At 54.2% G+C, this 19230-nt stretch overlaps 1 protein-coding gene and 1 long non-coding RNA gene across 2 annotated transcripts; both read left to right on the forward strand.

Moving 5' to 3' along the window:
* Window positions 1-379: 379 nt before the first annotated feature.
* LOC138845467 (uncharacterized) lies at window positions 380-1216 on the forward strand. The gene is made up of 2 exons (XR_011382750.1): window positions 380-506; window positions 988-1216. It is a non-coding gene; the product is annotated as an uncharacterized lncRNA (long non-coding RNA).
* A 14011-nt stretch (window positions 1217-15227) lies between these two features.
* On the forward strand, window positions 15228-18454 carry LOC103345568 (protein FAM24A). Its single transcript, XM_008250245.4, has 3 exons — window positions 15228-15454; window positions 16775-16901; window positions 18116-18454. Exons 1-3 carry the CDS (start codon window positions 15376-15378, stop codon window positions 18297-18299), a joined length of 390 nt encoding a protein of 129 aa, XP_008248467.2. The 5' UTR covers window positions 15228-15375; the 3' UTR covers window positions 18300-18454.
* The last annotated feature ends 776 nt before the right edge of the window (window positions 18455-19230 follow it).

The following is a 19230-nucleotide window of genomic DNA, read 5'->3' on the forward strand; positions in this document are numbered from 1 at the left end:
GTGAGGGTTGCGGAGGAGAGTGTCGCCTCGTCGGTCCGCGAGCGCAGCGAGACCACCGTGACGTCAGGGTTCTCCGGGGGATGAGGGTCTCCTTCAGCCCGCGGTGGGGCGGGATCGGGGCGTCCTCGCAGGTGCCGCCCTCTCTCTTCCCCACTCGCGTTCTGCCCGCGCGGGGCGATGAGGTGCACGGGCAGGGTGGGCTTGGGCGTGCCGGCCTCTGCAGCCGGGTCTCCACTGTCGCAGGCCTGGCCCCGGGGAGCGCGGGTTAGAGACGCGGTGGTGCGGGCGGAGAAACCTGGGCTCGGGCTCCCCCGGTCCTCCTCTGGGCGGAGGTGGTCGTGGCTGCCTCGGCGGCCAGTGGGCGCGGGGCTGCGGCCCTCGGACACGGAGAATGTCCGTCACGAGCCACTGTCACGGGGCCGGAGCCGGTCTCCAGCCGGCGGGCGTCTCCCGCACTCCCAGCTCAGGGTGCTGCGGGTGTGACCAGCGGCTTTGCATCCCCTCAGGTGGGGGCAAGCGTCCACTCAGCCGGCAGGGAAGGGGCTGGGCCCTGGGGAGGCCGGAGGTCCGGGGTCCAGGCCACCTCGTGTGACCTGGCGGCTTTAAATCGCAGCTCAGGGTGGGTGCAGTCTTAGGACCGGAGCGGGAGAGGGGGCCGGCCGTCTCCAGGAGACCCCCATCCCCAGGAGACCCCCAATTCAGGACCCCCATCTCCAGGAGACGCCCAATTCAGGACCCCCAATTCTAGGAGACCCCCATCTCAATGACCCCCATATCAGGAGACCCCCCCTACCTCCGTGAGACCCCCTTCCCCAGGAGACCCCCATCTCAATGACTCCCCATCTGAGGAGACCCCCCCATCCGCAGGAGACACCCCATCTCAATGTCCCCCATCTGAGGAGACCCCACCACCTCCGTGAGACCCCCATCTCCATGAGACCCCCATCTCCAGGAGACCCCCATCTCTGTGCGCCCTCCCATCTCTAGGACCCCCACCTCCAGAGCCCCAAGCCATCAGCACACACGGGAGCCCCGTCCACGGGCGCCCCGGTAGGATGGCCCAGTGAACAGACACCCCGCCTTGGAACCCGCGCACTGGTGGAAGCCGGCGACCCTGCGGGCGCCCCGCCTGAGCTCCTCTCGGTTCAAGCTTCCTCCGCTGCTGCCAATCGAATAAAAGTTTCTTTTCTAATAAAGATTTCTGCCTCTTTGCAAACTGTTTCCCGGCTCTTTATTCTCTACTAGTTTAGGAAAAGAACCCAGGAGACTCGCTCCGGCCACCGCCCTCCCCTCCGCGACCGCCAACACTCCCCATGTGTGATTTTTACAAAGATTATTTGAATGAGCTACGGAGAGGGAGAGAGCAAGCGAGCAAGCTGGTTCACGTCCCAGATGGCCACCACCAGGAGCCAGGAGCTTCTTCCGGATCTTCCAGATATTTAGAATTTTCCAGCTTTCCAGCATTGATTTCCAATTTAATGCCATTGTTGTCTGAGAACGTACATTGTGTAATTAGCAGGGCACTTCAAAAAGCTCATGAGACAAGAAAAAGCAATTAAAAGTTTATTTTGGTGAAAAAAAAATTGAACTCCGGAACTCCTCTTTCTGCTTTTTTTTTTTTTTTTTTTTTTTTGTCTCATGAGCTTTTTGAAGTACCCTCCTAATTACACAATGTTCTCAGACAACAATGGCAAGAAATTGGAAATTAGTAATGGAAAGCTGGATAATCCTGAATATTTGGAAGTTAAACTACCCACCTCTAAAGCACACGGTTAAAAGAAGTTCAAGAGAAATTCAACAATATTTTGACTTAAGTGAAAATACGAGCTATAAAATGTGGGGCCCGGCGGGAGCGGTGCTTACCGTGGAATCTCACTGAGCAAGCGCAGAGGAGGAACGATCTAGAACCAGCTCTCCACGTCTGCTGCAGCAGAGACAGGCAGCGCCCCGTGTGGAAAGCAAGCAGAGCTGACAGGAAGGGAGACAGCGAGGCGCGTGGGTCTGCCGTGGCGCAGAAACCTCGCACTTCCCACGCAGGCCACGCAGCCAGGGCCTGAATCCCTGCCGCGTGAGGCGAGGGCGCGCTGTGGGTGAGGGGCTGCAGGATCCGCCACGGCCGCTCTCCCGACTTCTCTGCCATAAACCGGGACTTCGCCTCCCACCCTGAGAGAGACCTGAGGCTTCCTGCCTGCCCTGCAGAACAAGACCAGGGCAGTGAGCCCCGTAGCGTCCTGTAAGTGGTTGCTACGGCACAGCTCGCCGGCACATCCAGCCACTGTGTCCTGGTGCCATCCTTGGCGTTCACAACAAGGATGTTGGCACCTGCGGCTCCCCTGCCTTCCACCGTCTGTAAGTCACGGCCGTCTATCCAGAAGTGGATTGTTTAGTCTCTGCCGGTGGAATCCGTCAGGATTTATCTCGTCTTCGTGAGTGTTTGGCAGCGCCACGTTGGCTGCCGTCCTTCCAGTCAGTTTTGTGACGCACAAGATGGCACATGCGTATTTCTTCTTGCACGTGCGTTCTTCAGAAAAACAGTTTCAAAGCCGATGATGACGCCTCGTTTGTGATGCGGACGAACAGCAGGGAAAAGCCTGTTCACTTCCACAAGTAACCGTGGCGTGCCCATATGTGCCTGCTATGCTGGTGTTAACGATGTCCTGGCGACGAGCTTCATGTGTGGCGCTGGCTGTGAACCCGAGAGTGACTGGGGCGAAGGGAGCACTCCCTCTTCTGCGGTGCTGATAGCGAGCCGCTCACACAGCTGCTGTGTTCTCACCTGGGTCTGCGTGTGAGTGCAGCTGATGTGTTTTCCAGGAAGCCTGCAACCACACGATTATGCAAGACCAGCGTTAGAAAAGGCTGCAGCCTCCAGAGCCACCTGGCCAGGTGCCAAGAGAGGCAGAACGGAGCCGTGCTCCTCTGCCTCTGAATTTCATCATCTGGGGTGTGTAAACCTGAAAACAGTTGAACCAGGCTCTCCAGTGGAGTCAGTTAAGTCCTGCTTCCAAAAGGCCCGAAGTCATTTTTTTCAATTCTTTAAAGATTGATTGATTGATTTGATAGAGTTACAGAGAGAGAGGGAGAGACAGAGAGAAAAAGGAGAGAGATCTTCCATCCACGGTTCATTTATCAGGTGGGCACAACAACTGGGGCTGGTCCAGGCCGAAGCCAGGAGCCAGGAGCTTCATCTGGGTCTCCCATGCAGGTGCAGGGGCTGAAGCACTTGGGCCGTCCTCCACTGCTTCCCCAGGCGCATTAGTGGGGAGCTGGATCAGAAGTAGAGCAGCTGGGACTGAACTGGCACCCACATGGGATGCCAGCATTACAGATGGCAGCTTAACCTGCTGTGCCACATTGCCAGCCCCTGCCAGAGGTTTCTTTCTTTCTTTCTTTCTTTCTTTTTTTTTTTTTGACAGGCACAGTGGACAGTGAGAGAGAGAGACAGAGAGAAAGGTCTTCCTTTGCCGTTGGTTCACCCTCCAATGGCCGCCGCGGCCATCGCGCTGCGGCTGGCGCACCGCGCTGATCCAATGGCAGGAGCCAGGTGCTTCTCCTGGTCTCCCATGGGGTGCAGGGCCCAAGCACTTGGGCCATCCTCCACTATACTCCCTGGCCACAGCAGAGAGCTGGCCTGGAAGAGGGGCAACCGGGACAGAATCCGGCGCCCCGACTGGGACTAGAACCTGGTGTGCCGGTGCCGCTAGGCGGAGGATTAGCCTAGTGAGCCGCGGCGCTGGCTGCAGAGATTTCTAATATTAAAATATCTACCACTGGACGCAACATGGAGAAATATTTGCTGTTAGAGGAAAATGTTATGAGCACCCCATTTCTTTACAGCAATATGATTATAGATATTCTTTGTTGCTTTTATGGTAAAAGACATTTAAGTTTTATTTATTTGTTTGAAAGCATGACAGAGGGAGAGAAAGAGATTTTCTGTCTGCTGGTTCACTCCCCAAATGCCAGCAACAGCCTTGGCTGGGCAGGGCTAAAGCCAGGAGCCAGAAGCTCCTTCTGGATTTCCCAGGTGGGTGTCAGGAACCCAAGTAGTTGATCCATAGCCTGCTGCCTGCCAGGTGCCTTAGCAGGGAGTTGGATTGGAAGTAGACGTGGACTAGATCCCAGGAGCTCCAGTATGGAATGGGGGTGTCCTACGCAGTGGCGTCACCTGCTGTTCCACAACACTCACCCTGAAAATAATGTTTAAAAAAACTTTATTTTTGAGGTGGAGAGAGAAAGATATGGGAAGATTCTCCTCCACTGGTTCACACCCTCCAGCTCGCCCAGTGGCCAGCACCGGGCTGCGTCCAAGCTGGGGGCCAGGAAGCTGCAGGTCTCCCGTGTAGGCGGCAGGGACCATCTGTCACTGCTGCCTTCAGGTGTGCACTGGCAGCTGGATCAGGAGCTGAAGCTGGGTGTCAACCACAGGCAAGTGGTGCGGGCCACATCATCCTCGTCCTGTTTTTCCCCAGATTTCAAGATATTTATTATAAATTTTTTATGGTTGATGTTTTGGATTTCTAAACAAATCATCTCTTCAATAAAGATGTCCAAACACATTTGAAATGAAAAATTCTCAGCAAGGTTTCTGGTGTGCCATTGTCACTTTTTAAAAATCTAAGTGTAACGGTTGGATGCCTAAATGATCCTAAGAACTTCATATATAAAGCAGCTATGTGTGCTGTGATTTCTCTTTGAACATCTTTTACACTTCTTGCTTGTTGAATTATATATGCATGTATCCATATCCTCTATATCTAAAACACTCCTGGACCATTAACATAAACCAAATGTCTTAAGAGATATGAAGCCCTTTTAAACCTGTCATCTTATAGTCGAGGTGACATTTATAAATATTCATAAAATGTAGACTAAGTAACATTATGTACAGCTAAGTAAGTTGAATGTTTGTTCAATACAATGAACTAGAAGAAGCGCAATTTTCTGTAGTGGAAGGAAATGGTAACCATGAAACTATTGCATCTGTAAGTTGCAATACGGTTCAGAAGGAGCAGTCCCTCTGCAAGGAATAAGGTACCTCTGTTAGCACCTTACTGCAGTTCATTGTGGTGCCATTTGGTTTTGCCTGAATTCTTTCTTCAATGGAAAATGTTACCAATCTTTCTTTCATAGAATCTCTGTTTTTTATTTTTTCCCTAAACTTGAGTTTAAAATCCTTGTTATGCTCTTGATTATGTACAGTTAGCATGCTGACCGCTCCCGCTGCCGCGCCGGGTAGAGTCGCCGGGCTCTGCCGGCCCTGCACAGTCCAGGGCTGTGCCGCGGGTTCCCCAGGAGGAGCCGAGCGCATCCCGCACCGTGAAGTAAACGGGAGCGTTCTCTGTCTCCCGGCATCACAGCCACGCGTCGCGGAGCGTCTCCGGGACAATCTGTGAGCCGAGGTCGCGCGTGCGGAGGCGGCGTGCGGGGCGCAGAGCCGGGGACTGCGAGGCGGCGGCGTGCGGGGCGAGTGACGGCTCTGAGAAGCAGGTGGCTTTGCCCTACTTCCCCTGACCTCGCTGGCCGCCCTGGCTGTGTGTGGGCCGCAGAGAGGCCTGCAGGATGGCGAGGTGCGGGGAGCCCCTGAGTCCTGCCACAGGGCCTCCGTGGAAGCGCCAGCTCTGGGAGAACGCGGCTCCCCTAAGGAAATTTAGAGAGACTTAGATTCAGAATTCCACTGTAAAGTTCTGTCCTTTCTCGCTGGGGGTATGGGGGTGGGGGAGTGCGGGGCGGCCTGGAGCCCCAGCCAGCCTCTTCCTCTGTCTGTGCACAGCCCCTGCCGCAGGGTCTCTCTGGCAGGTGCCCCATGCCCCTGCTGTGCGGCTCGGCCCAGGTCCTGGCCTCTTTGCGGGCTAGAGCGAGAGGGGCAGGAGGAGCAGCAGTCCACAGCTGCAGGGCCGCACAGGAGCTCACAGGGGACAGCACTGGCACTGCCCAGGGGAGGCGATGTCTTCCCTCCTCTCCTCGGAGGTGTCCGTGCTGATGTGGGCTGGGGAGGGAGGTCTGTTACAGAAATGAAACGAACAGAAAACTCCTGTGGCTTCCTTGGCTGCCTCGGGAGCTCCAGAAAATCGTGTTGCTTTGGAGGCCGGGAGGTGAGGATGCTCCCACCTGAGCGCGGCCTGGGGACCCTTCCCCACAGGATCTAGGTCCCTCCGCTCAGACAGGGAGGTGTGGCGTCCTCCACACACGGGGATGCGTGCCTCCAAGTGCAATCGGTCCAGCAGGAAATGGCCTGGAGGCAGCCCAGGCCACAGAGACCCCATGGCGCATTGTCAGTTCCTCTGTGCACCGGGGCGGGTGGTGCTGCCCCCCTGCCTGCTTATTGCTGCCGGGCGGGGCGGGGGGGGGGAAGCTCCCTGGAGGCGGCCCTGGCACCTGAGCAGTGCGGGTCTCCTGTGCTCTTGCTGCCTACCCCGAGACACACATTCAAGGCGTGGTGGGAGGGGGAGGCGCTGGGTGGGGGGCAGGAAGGGGCTGTGGCATGGGGACTGCTTCTCTCAGCTGCTCTGGCTCACCTCCTGGAGTTAAGGAGCCCATGGCAGCCACCAGTGGCCAGAACAGCCACTGAGTGGTGTGCACGGTGCTCCGGGCCCTGTCCACCCCTGCCCTAGACAGAGGCAGCCACCTTGGCCTGAGCCAGGAAGGTGGGGATGACTGAGACCCGTGGATGTGCTTCTGAGGCACGTTCATTGCTTTGCACTTCCAAGATTTATCCTCGGGGTAGAGGTGGAGCGAGGGAAGCCAAGATGCAGAGGGGGAGTGGAGTTTCTGCTTGATTCTCTGGTCTTCAGTTTTTTTTTTTGTTTTTTGTTTTTTGTTTTTTTTTTTGTTTTTTTTTTTTTTTTTTTACAGAGTGGATAGTGAGAGAGAGAGAGACAGAGAGAAAGGTCTTCTTTTTGCCGTTGGTTCACCCTCCAATGGCCGCCGCGGCCGGCGCACCGCGCTGATCCGAAGGCAGGTGCCAGGTACTTCTCCTGGTCTCCCATGCGGGTGCAGGGCCCAAGGGCCATCCTCCACTGCACTCCCAGGCCATAGCAGAGAGCTGGCCTGGAAGAGGGGCAACCGGGACAGAATCCGGTGCCCCGACCGGGACTAGAACCCGGTGTGTCCACGCCTCAGGCAAAGGATTAGCCTAGTGAGCCGCGGCGCTGGCCTGGTCTTCAGTTTTGTAACTGGGTGTGTTGACCTCAAATAGCTCACAAGGGGAAGGGAGGGGGGGTGATCCAGACACCACATTTCTTCTTTGTGGTTCCAGAAGGGGCCGGGGTGCATGGAGAGCTATAGAGAGCTAGGAGTTGAAGTGTGTCTGCAAACATACACTGTCAAACACATTGTGCTGTCAATTCGACAGGCATTGCTGGGGTGAGGGTGGAGTGAGGCTTGGCAACTGTGCCTTCTCTCATCCCTGACTTCTCCAGTGTGGACAGGGGCCTTGAGGGTCCTGTGGATGTCACCCCCTTGGGAGCCAGTGAACACGTGCCTCATCTTGAATGTTCGGAGCTTGCGTCCACACCTCCGGAGCAGTTCTGGATAATGATCAAGTTTCAGTTTCTTTTTTCAAGATTTGATTTGACAGTTTCAGGCTGAGACCGTGAGTTCGTTGGAAGGATCTTTAGTCCCCTGAGGGTTTGGAACATCTTTCTTGTCATGAAGGTCTCAGAAGTGTCTTAAGTGAAAAAAGTGTGTGTGTGTGTGTGTGTGTGCGTGCGCGTGTGTGTGTTGTGGCATAGCCAGTAAAGCCATCCTCCTCAGTGCTAGCATCCCATCTGGGCGCCAGTTCATATCCCGGCTGCTCCACTTCTGATCCAGCTCCCTGCTAGTGCCCCTGGGAAAGCAGCAGAGGATGGCCCAAGTGCTTGGGGCCCTACATCTACATGGGAGACCAGATAGAGTTCCTTGCTCCTGGCTTCCGCCTGGCCCAATCCCAGCCACTGTGGCCATCTGGGGAGTGAACCAGCAAATGGAAGATATCTCTCTCTGTCTCTGTAACTGTGAAATTCAAATGACTAAATAAATCTTAAAGAAAAAAAAAAAGAAGTGGAGGCAGGTCTGAGTGATGTGGGGTCTGGAGAAACAGACAAAACAACAGAAATACCAGTACACCAGTACACGAGTGCAGAAAGCTGACTGCAGCTGAGGTGAAGACTCCCTGGGATGTACTGAAATTCTAGGCTTATAAACTTCACTTCAGTATCATGGAGAGAAATGACAGGTGGTGGGGTGCGGTTGTATTAGATGGTCTTTCAGCACCTATTGCATTTGAGACTGACTTGCAGCAAGGACGAGTGAAAATTCAATTGCAGCAAAGCCTGTTAATTTCATGTTTCAGACCAAAAAGGGCTCCTTTTATAAGTGGCAGCGTATTAATGCCCTGTGGCAGGCAGAGTGCTCAGGTCGCCCCCGAGGTTTCAGCCCACTGGTGCAGTCCTGTGTAACCCCCTTCCTGGGAGGGTGGGCTGGACCAGAGAGGGTGCTGGGACGTCACGCAGGATCAGTCGACTTTGAGTAAATCACAAGAGATCAAGTGAGACTTTAAAAGAAGGCAAAGGCCAGCACCGCGGCTCACTAGGCTAATCCTCCGCCTTGCGGCGCCGGCACACCAGGTTCTAGTCCCGGTCGGGGCGCCGGATTCTGTCCCGGTTGCCCCTCTTCCAGGCCAGCTCTCTACTGTGGCCCGGGAGTGCAGTGGAGGATGGCCCAAGTGCTTGGGCCCTGCACCCCACAGGAGACCAGGAGAAGTACCTGGCTCCTGCCTTCGGATCAGCGCGGTGCGCCGGTCGCAGCACGCCGGCCGCGGCGGCCATTGGAGGGTGAACCAACGGCAAAGGAAGACCTTTCTCTCTGTCTCTCTCTCACTGTTCACTCTGCCTGTCAAAAAAAAAAAAGAAGGCAAAGCATCCAAGAGGTGCTTTCCTGCCGGCCCGGAAGGAGAAGTGAGCTGCCTTGTGGTGAGCGGCCAGTGAGACACAGGTCTACAGGTGCTCAGTGGCCTCTGGGCAAAAGCCAGCAGGAAACCGAACCCTAGTCCTGCAGCCACAAGGGACTGAATTCTCCATTTAGTAGAATGTAAATTCCAGGGGCCGGCGCTGTGGCGTAGCAGATAAAGCCTCTGCCTGCAGTGCCAGCGTCCCATATGGGTGCCTGTTAATGTCCCGGATTCTCCACTTCCGATCCAGCACTCTGCTATGGCCTGGGAGAGCAGTGGAGTATGGCCCAAGTGTGTGGGCCCCTGCACCCGCATGGTAGACCTGGAGGAAGCTCCTGGCTTTGGATCAACGCAGCTCCTGCCATTTCTGCCATTTAGGGACTGAACCAGGAGATGGAAGACCTCTCTCTCTCTCTGCCTCTCCTTCTCTCTCTGTGTAGCTCTGACTTTCAAAGAAATAAATAAATCCTTTTAAAAAAGAGAGATGGGTAACCGTATCAGTGATAAAATCAGGCAAGCTAACTTAGGAGAAAATGATCCTTGGTGATTTGGCTCTGTCTGCGGCGTGCACGCTGGCCCTCAGAGAGTGATGTTGCCACAGTAGCTGTGCAGGTGCAGCCGCTGCCGAGTCTACTGGCATAACCCTGGGGTGTGGCGTGTGCAGAGTCAGCGAGGGCCTTGATTTCCTTTGACCACGTGGCAAAGGCAGAGACCTTTGAGTTGAGAATGCTGGGCACAGATGTCTTGGAAAGCGGTGCCTGTTTTTTCATAAAATTGCTTGGTGTTCTAGCTAAGTTCTATATGTATGTCCGTTTAAGCAGTTTTACATATTTATTTATTTATTTAGAGACAGAGGGACACAGAACCTATCTGCTGGTTCACTTCCCAAATGCCTACAAGGCCTGATGGCCAGGGCTGAAGCAAGGAGCCAAGAACTCTAGACAGGTCTCTCGCATGGGTGGCAGGAGTGCAGCTGAATGAGTCTTTGTCACCAAGTCGGCATTAGCAGGGAGCCGGAGTCAGAAGCTATAGCTGGGTATTCACCTCCAATGGGGGACACAGCCATCTCAAATCCAGGCCAAACACCCATCCCTGTTCAAGTATTTTGTAAATTCATGTTTGCATAATTTTCAATACATGTGCAATACCGGAAAAGTTTTCGATGCCTCTAGTATTTTTTACTTAGTGGCCAATATTTTTTACTTATCTGTTAACCATTTTGAAATGAGACTGTGAGGGGCTGGCACTGTGGCACAGTGGGTAAAGCCGCCACCTTCAGTGCCGGCATCCCATATGGGCGCCAGTTCAACTCCCAGCTGCTCCACTTCCGATCCAGCTCTCTGCTATGGCCTGGGAATGCAGTAGAAGATGGCCCAAGTTCTTGGGTCCCTGCACCCTCGTGGGAGACCCCGAGGAATCTCCTGGTTCCTGGCTTCGGATCAGCACAGCTCCAGCCATCGTGGCCAATTGGGGAGTGAACCAGTGGGTGGAAGACCTGTCTCTTTCTCTCTCTCTATCTCTCCTTCTCTCTGTGTGTAAATGACTTTCAAGTAAATAAATAAATCTTTAAAAAGAAAGAAATGAGACTGTGAGATTGCAGTATTATTTTGCAATGAAATGACAGTTGGGGAAAGAAAAGAAAAAGGTTTGAAAACATCCTAGGAAAAAGAACTATCACTGTGATGGATAGCTTGGATGGCACAATAAAGGCAAAAATCTGAAAGGTTAGTTGGGAATCTAGCATTCTAAGCAACAAGCGAAGCTTACTGATGCAGCCTTCAACACTCAGCCTTAGCCTTCACTTCCTGCTGGGAAGAGCCTCGAAGTCAGCCAGAGGTGGAAACCTGGGGCCCTGCTCACAGCCCTAAGCTTCCGCACAGTCTTGCACACTTGCATGGTCTTCCAGACTCCCAGAAAATGTGCCAGAGATTTTCAAAACCCACGGGGACATCTCATTCCCCAAAGTTTCCTTTCACTGTTATGGCTAGGCTGTCGTTCAACCCAGAAGTTACCTACCAACTCAGACAGCCAAGAATGTAACACAATTGCCTGCAAGGTCCAGTGGGATTGGGAGAATGGGAAGGATCAATAGCTTGTACCCTGGAGACATTTCCTAAGAGAAGTAGGACAGTGGGCAGAAGTGTTCACCTGGCCGAGGACACAGCCTACCGGCTGTGAGCTTGAAGGGCTTCCAGAAGTTGTCAGAGTTTGCAGACATCCCAGCAGGGAAGACCAGCCCCATGTCCTGCAGGGAGCAACCCTGGCAGTGAGGACCAGCCCCTGCCTCGCTGCCCAGAAGTCAGTTCCAGCCCCCGTGAGTCACGGCAAAGGAGGTCTTGCCGAGCAGATCACAGAGGTCACGGCTGCTCAGCCCAGCCCCGCAGGTTCAGGCCCTGCCTTCCGAGAACCCACCTTGAACTCTGTCTGTCAACAATCTTCCCAAGAGGAGCTCACCAGGAAGCCCCAGAGAGGACCCAGGGCCCAGTGAGGCCAGCTCACCCCCAGCCCAGGACTGCCAACTGACAGCTCACAAGAAAATGTCACCTTTTCCTGTTTGATGTTTTCCTACGCATTGAGGAAGGCATGAAAAGCTTGAGAATGTCTTGGAACTGAGTCCAGTGAGGGAAAACCCTTTACATGTTTTTAAGGAAAACACGTACCCGTAATCCACATGTGAGGGAGTTCATCCCTCCCTCCCCATGAGTCTGATGGCTTCGCTTACGTGGCCTGTTACACATGAGTGTGTCGCTGGTGGGGAGGTGTGTGTTTATTTCCGAGCCGTCTGGCTGAGGTTTCATTAGAGGTATAGTGTGGGGAGCAACTCGGACTAGACTAAGTTACTGGAATTAAGACTTATTCTATGCATCTGCTCTCCCACAATATGGCGCTGGGAGAGGAGTAAACAACTTTTACACAGCTGCCTTTCGCCAACTTGAGTGATGACCTGCAGGAGCTGATCCTGCTCCTGATTGGAGGAGAGCAGCGTACTCGGCGTGTGGGTAGCAGAGTTGGGATTGGTGGAAGGACTATAAAGGAGGAGAGAGACAACATGCACCAGGAACATCTAAGGGGAACATCTATCTGAAGGAACACCTGTGCAGCCCCCGAGAGAGCCGGCCGGCGGTGTGCCGCTCCCCCGCAGAAGTGGGGAAAGTGGCAGGGGGAACCACCCTTCCACGGAGGTGGAAGGGACGGTAGCCAACCCGGGAGGGACGGCAGCCAACCCGGGAAGAACCAGCAGCAAACCCGGGAAGGGCCGAGCAGACAAAAGAACAGCGCAGGGTCTAGTGTCGTTCCTCCACAAAAAGGGGGAGCGACAGTATAGCACATCATGTTTTCTGCCATTGTGTTCTGTTTTTAAGATCATTATAGTTTTTTTTATGTATATTCATATATAGTTATTTTGTATGAAAATATGGCCCTTTTTTCCTAACAAAATAATCATCTTTGCTTTCTGTAAAACTGATTCTTTTTTTTTTTTTTATTTTTTGACAGGCAGAGTGGACAGTGAGAGAGAGAGACAGAGAGAAAGGTCTTCCTTTTGCCATTGGTTCACCCTCCAATGGCCGCCGCGGCCGGCGCGCTGCGGCCGGCGCACCGCGCTGATCCGATGGCAGGAGCCAGGAGCCAGGTGCTTTTCCTGATCTCCCATGGGGTGCAGGGCCCAAGCACCTGGGCCATCCTCCACTGCACTCCCTGGCCACAGCAGAGAGCTGGCCTGGAAGAGGGGCAACCAGGACAGAATCCGGTGCCCCAACCGGGACTAGAACCTGGTGTGCCGGTGCCGCTAGGCGGAGGATTAGCCTAGTGAGCCGTGGCGCCGGCTTGTAAAACTGATTCTTAACTCTAGAAGTTCTGTGAATATTGGCACGATTGTTGGATAACTACTACAGCCTCATATAAAACTAGAACTATTTAAACAACAAACAAATAAATGAAATAATTGCCTGCAATGGTTTTGGCCAAAGCTCCTTGGGGAGAAGGGTTACTGCCCTGAGTTGTCTCCATGCTGTGTCAAACACAGCTTTGCTACTGCGGCCTTTTTTTTTTTTTTTTTTTTTTGTAATATTTATTTATTTACTTGAAAGGCAGAGTTACACAGGCAGAGAGGGAGAGAGAGAGGTCTTTCATCCCCTGGTTCACTCCCCAAATGGCTACAACGGCCAGAGCTGGGCCCATCCAAAGCCAGGAGCCAGGAGCTTCTTCCAGGTCTGCCACGCGGGTTCAGGGGCCCAAGGACTTGGGCCATCCTGCACTGCTTTCCCAGGCTACAGCAGAGAGCTGGCCTGGAAGAGGAGCAGCCAGGACATGAACTGGCTCCCACATGGGAAGCCGGTGCTGCAGGCAGAGGCTTAACTACTCTGCCTCAGCTCCAAGCCCTGCAGTCGCGGACTTCCAGGCCGCCAGCAGGCAGTGAAATACTGACCTTGTCCGGATGGGAGGCTTGCAAGAGCTCCTCCTCCGTCTGCTCCTCTGGAGGCTGCACGGCAACGCGGGCTGTCACGTTCACGGCTGCTGCGGAGCCAGTGAGCGAGGGGACGGGGACACCACGCTTTCTGACCACACTGAGGTTCATTCGCGTCTCAGAACGATTGTTGTCTGGGCTACTGTAAGCCTGTAGCTATTCCCAGTGTCCTGGAAGAGAGACTCTGGACATTTTCTGTCCAGTTTCCATGCTTTTCCGGAGGAGCGAGTTTCTGGGAGTTCTTGCGCCGCAGTTTTCGTTGGCATCATCTCTCCTGCGGTTCTTGAGTTCACCCAGGTTTTAGCTGGAGCGGCAAGGAATGACCTATCGTAGTTAACATAGCTCCCGCAGTTAGGTGCGCTGACTTTCCCAGAAAGAAGTATTTTTTTTTTTAAGATTTATTTTGTTATTAAAAGACAGAGTTACAGGGAGAGGTAGAGACAGAGAGAGAGGTCTTCCATCTGCTGGTTCACTCCCCAGATGGCCGCCATAGCTGGAGCTGCGCTGATCCGAAGCCAGGAGCCTCCTCTGGGTCTCCCACGCAGGTGCAGGGGCCAAGCACTTGGGCCATCTTCCACTGCTTTCCCAGGCCTTAGCAGAGAGCTGGACTGGAAGAGGAGCAGCCAGGACTAGAACCCGGCGCCCATATGGGAAGTCGGCTCGTCAGTCCAGGGGTTTAACCTGCTGTGCCACAGCGCCAGCCTAAAGAAGTATCTTGAAGTCATAGAAAGCTGACAAAAGCAGTTATCCTATTCAGCTTACTTTTTAAAATTTTTCATCTTAACCATAGAGCATGATATCATGCTGATGAACCTCTGAGTCCTCTTAAATGGCCACATACTGCTTCCTTGTGACTGAAACATAAAAGCTAACCTGGTTTCTGTAGTAAAAGTTTTAGAAATGTGTGTTTTTAAATGGTACCCTCCCCCATAGTACTTTCCTTTCATTTTATTGAAATCCCCAATTTTCTTTGGATTAGTGGATTTTGAGTTTGTTTGAGGGAAACAAAATCTGAAAAGGAGAAACCAAGATTACATGATTTAAAATGATATTGGGGGCCGGCGCCGCGGCTCACTAGGCTAATCCTCCGCCTGCGGTGCCGGCACACGGGGCTCTAGTCCCGGTTGGGGTGCCGGATTCTGTCATGGTTGCTCCTCTTCCAGCCCAGCTCTCTGCTGTGGCCAGGGAAGGCAGTGGAGGATGGCCCAGGTCCTTGGGCCCTGCACCCGCATGGGAGACCAGAAGGAAGCTTCGGATCAGCGCAGCGCCGGCCGTAGTGGCCACTTGGGGGGTGAACCAACGGAAAAAGGAAGACCTTTCTCTCTGTCTCTCTCTCTCTCACTGTCTACCTCTGCCTGTCAAAAAAAAAAAAAAAAAAAAAAGGAATAAAATGATATTGGGGGGTGAGATGGCATCACGGTGTGGCAGGTTAAGCCACTGCCCGCGACGGCCAGCATCCCAAATGGGCGCTGGTTTGTGTCTTGGCTGCTCCACTTCTGATCCAGCTCCCTGCTAATGGCCTGGGAAAAACAGTGGAAGATGGCCCAAGTGTTTGGGCCACTGCCCCAAGGTGGGAGCCCCGGATGAAGCTCCTGGCCCCTGGCTTTGGCCTGGCTCAGTTCTAGCCATAGCTGCCCTCTGGGGGAGTGAAATAGCAGAAGGAAGCTCGCTCTCTCTGTCTCTCTCTGTCTGATGCTAACTTTCAAATAGAAGAATAAGCCTTTTAAAATAGAGAGTATTGGGGCCTTCCTGTGTCCATTGGTGCTAAGCTCTATCTGGGCATGGGGTGGAATTCAGAACTCTGTGACAGAGCTGGTGTCCAGAGGGCTGATGTCACACAGCCTGTGTCCCTACTGGCATAGCAGTTGAGGCTAGGTCCTGGCTGCCATTCCCCAAGCTTGGGTAGAAGACTCCACTTCTAACAGCGAGCTCATCAACCCTGAATCTTAGTTGCTAGAATTTTATTTAGATTCCCGAGAAGATGCCCTGTTTCCTGGAGTTTGTGTCATTTGTGCTTGTTGTTCTCTGTCGGCTCTCGTCCAGCTATGACTTTGCACGCAGTGAGTACGCTCTGGCTGTCCCCTGTTTCTCTCCTCCACTGGCTCACCTGTGTCCAGCCTCAGAGAGTAAACCCGCTGATGATTCGGGATTGGCTTGAGTAAGACTTACGAGTTAGGATTTCGGGGGAATAATGGTACTTGTCAGTGATAACTGAATACTTTTTTCCCCTCAAGTACACATTATTTACAAAATGAATTTACAAATTCTCAGTGTTGAGACAATAACACTTGGCAGCATTTTTCCCATAGGTCTCTGAGTCTGATGTCCAGACTCCAACACTGGACACAGTTCAGGAGGCCCAAGTGTGTGAGTGTAAACCCACTGGGACCAGGGCAGGCCTGTTTGTTAGTTTTTTTTTTTTTTTTTTTTTTTTTTTTTTTTTTTAGATTATTTATTTTGAAAGTCAGAGTTACAGAGAGGGAGAGACACACAGAGAGATCTTCCATCTGCTGGTTCACTCCCCAGATGGCCCCAACAGCCAGCGCTGGGTCAGGCCAGAGCCAGGAGCCAGAAGCTTCATCTGGGTCTCGCACGTGAGTGGCAGGGGCCCAGATACTTGGGCCATCTTCCGCTGCTTGTTACACGCCATCAGCAGCATTGAAAGTAGAGCAGCCAGGACACGAACCAGGGCCCGGGTGGGATGCCGGCGTCAAAGGTGGTGGCTTTACCAGCCACACCGCCAGTCCCCCTGTTGGTTATTCACAGTGCATGTTACCGGCTATGAAAGAAAAAATTCTTCCTACACTGTGGTGTAGCGGGTAAGACCGCTGCCTGCTGTGCTGGCATTCCATATGGGCACTGGTTCGAGTCCTGGCTGCTCCACTTCCGATCCAGCTCTCTGCTGTGGTCTGAGAAGGCAGTGGAGGATGGCCCAGGTCCTTATGCCCCTGTACCCATGTGGGAGACTTGGAGGAGGCTCCTGGCTTCAGATTTGCTCAGCTCCAGCCATTTTGGTCATCCAGGGGAGTGAACCAGGAGACGGAAGACCTCTCTCTCTCTTTTTCTCTCTCTGCCTCTCCTTTCTCTGTGTAACTCTGACTTTCAAATAAATAAATCTATAAAAAACTTTAAAAAAAGAAAAAGATTCTTCCTGATCTCTCTCCTGGTTTCCTCCTCTCTGTATTTTGCCTTTTAGTCCCTTTCCATCAACAAATAAATAGCCTATCTACCCCTGGGCTGGGGTGGGCCCCTTGGCCTCCTTGGAAGAGGATCTGTGGTTTGGGGTCCACTCCGTCTCCGCTGAGGGGAGTGGGCTGAGCTGCTCTGTGGCTGGGGTCTAGGAGGCCGTGCCTCTGGTCGACGTGCGCCTCTTGGCCTAGGTGGATCGAAGAACTTCGACCTCTGGACAGTGATCCTGCTCATCATCGGTGGCAGCATCCTGATAGCCATAATCATACTGACCGGCATTGTCATCGGCCTGTACGTCAAAGTGTCCAAAGTGCTGACGTGAGTCATGTGCGTGGGAGTGGACAGCGCCCCCTGCGTGGGGCCCTGGGCTCGCTGCTTTTTTTTAATATTTATTTATTTATTTGAAGGGCAGAGTTACACAGCGAGAAGGTGAGGTGGGGGGAGGCGGGTCTTCCATCCGCTGGTTCACTCCCAATTGACCGCAATGGCCGGAGCTGTGCCAATCCGAAGCCAGGAGCCAGGAGCTCAAAGTTTTGGGCCATCTTCTACTGCTTTCCTAGGCCACAGCAGAGAGCTGGATGGGAAGTGGAACTGCCGGGGCTTGAACCGGCATCCATAAGTGATTCCAGCACTGCCGGTAGCGGCTTTACCTGCTGTGCCACAGTGCCGGCCCCGACTCGCTGCTTGGCCAGGGTCGCTGCTTGCAGCTGTGACCTCCCCCTGGCTGAGCTCACCAAGAGCAGTCGGGAGAGGCCAACGCAGGGCGGGTGGGGTCTCGGGCTGCCTCCCCCCTGACTTGGGCTCCTGAGCTCGACCATAGAGTGTCCCCCGCCGGGGGCCCTGCGTCAGCGCTGCTTTGCTGTCACCGGACCTCACTGGGTCTCTGTCAGGTGATGAACTCGGGCCGTGGCCGAGCCTCCCCCGTCCTGGGCGCTGGAGCCTGAACCCTCCCTGGGGGATGCTGTGGGCGTGAGCCTCTGCTGCCTGTTCACGCAGGGGGTGGGCGAACTGACCTCTCGCCCCAGCTGGGAGCTCCCAGGGCGTTCCTTGCTCACGGCCAGCGGTCCAGGGGACGGTGAGGTGGGCCCGTAAGGACAGACATCCTATAGAGGACAGCCGGAGAGGCGGTAGGTCAGCTGAGAGATGTCCAGCATTAGGGGAGAGGAGCTTGCAGGCATGGGCGACGTTGGTTGTCGGAGCAGCCGTGTCCCGCTGCAGGGAGCCAGGTGGTGAACCCCGGAGCCCGGGCAGAGCCGTCTGCAGCACCTTCCCCTCATCCCTGCTCGCACAGCGGGCTGCCCCTGGCTGGCAACCCGCTCTCCCTTGCTTTCGGAACCTGAGTTTACCTGCACAGCATCGTAGGAGGGGAGGGGACCGAGGGAACTTGGCACAGTGGCAGAGAGCTTTAACCTAGGGCTGGTGGCGCCTGCTTGGCGGGCTGAAGCCCTGAATTCCCTGCCACCCTGAGAATTGTCACAGACAGGGAGGAAAGAAAAATTCTGACCCCGGCTTTGTGTTTGTCGTTTCCTAAGAGCTGCAAAGGAACTTTTGTGTGTAAACAGTCATTTAGCCAAGGACACGCAGGACCACATCATTCCTGTGAAAGCTTTCACCACGGATTCCTGTCGTGCGCTCCCATGCTGTGATGACTGTAACGTGTATGCGAATTTCGACCCCCTGCCACCTTGCTCCTGTGCAACCAACGAGGGACTCTGACTCGGGAAATGTGGGCACTAAAATCTTCATGAGCAGTATTTCCCTCTTATTAGAATGTCCTACTATCCAATCAGGTTCTGTAGTATTTACATTACACGATTTCTGTACAATGTTATTTTATGTGCTTTTGAGTAAATGTATGGTATTAAAGAGAACCTGTGTCTAGTGTCGCATTCGCTGTCAACATCCCTGTTCAAGAGTACGCGTTACCCACGAGGACCTGGAGCAAGGTGTTGGGGCTGTTACGCTGCCAGGAAGAAGGAGAGCCCGCGAGGACAGTCCCTGTTGGTCTTGGGGCGTTTGCAGTCTGAGCCCTGGCCAACTGTGCCAGGCTGGGGTGGAGCGCCAGGCTCCTGCCCCCCACCCAGCTCCTCCCTGCAGATTGTGCTGCGTTGTCCTGAAGGGGGCGCCATGGGTTGGGCGAGATGGAGGTCAGGCAGGCAGGACATCTCTGGTGAAAATGGTCTGCCCTGGTCCTGATGGGGCTGAGCTCAGCATCCTCAAGAGAACTCAGAAGACCTGCGATCCCTCCTGCTCACGCCTGCCTTCGCCCTGACGTGGGTCTGTGCTGACCTGGCCACCCGTGTCTGCAGTGTCCCGGGGACCTCCAGCCCAAGGCCAAAGCCCAGGCTCCCTTGACCACAGCGGGGGCAGTGCTTCTGCTCTGCAGCCCCCTGTGTCCTGGCTCCTTCCGCGGAGCCTCCCGGAGCACACACTGGTCAGCAGGGACAGTGGACTCCTCCTCCCCCTCCCGCTCAGGTGAGCACCTGGCGGGATGCCTGAGTGACCGGCCGGACCCAGAGTGCCCGTGCCACCCCTGCCTCCCCCGCCCTGCAGTCCTGGGGACTCGAATGGCTTCCATTCTTGGAGGACTGTGGAGGCTTAAGGAGTCAGCGTCGTCACTGTCCAGGCAAAGGCTCAGTCCCGCGAG

The sequence above is a fragment of the Oryctolagus cuniculus genome, chromosome 15 (genome assembly GCF_964237555.1).
Source record: "Oryctolagus cuniculus chromosome 15, mOryCun1.1, whole genome shotgun sequence".
Lineage (NCBI taxonomy): Eukaryota > Metazoa > Chordata > Mammalia > Lagomorpha > Leporidae > Oryctolagus > Oryctolagus cuniculus.

What these genes read in the sequence shown, in the direction of transcription:
- LOC103345568 (XM_008250245.4), top strand. Translation starts at nt 15,376, where the DNA reads ATGCCCTGTTTCCTGGAGTTTGTGTCATTTGTGCTTGTTGTTCTCTGT. An exon ending in CAGCTATGACTTTGCACGCA is followed by an intron (nt 15,455 to 16,774) that starts GTGAGTACGCTC and finishes CTCTTGGCCTAG; the next exon opens with GTGGATCGAAGAACTTCGAC. An exon ending in AAAGTGTCCAAAGTGCTGAC is followed by an intron (nt 16,902 to 18,115) that starts GTGAGTCATGTG and finishes TCGTTTCCTAAG; the next exon opens with AGCTGCAAAGGAACTTTTGT.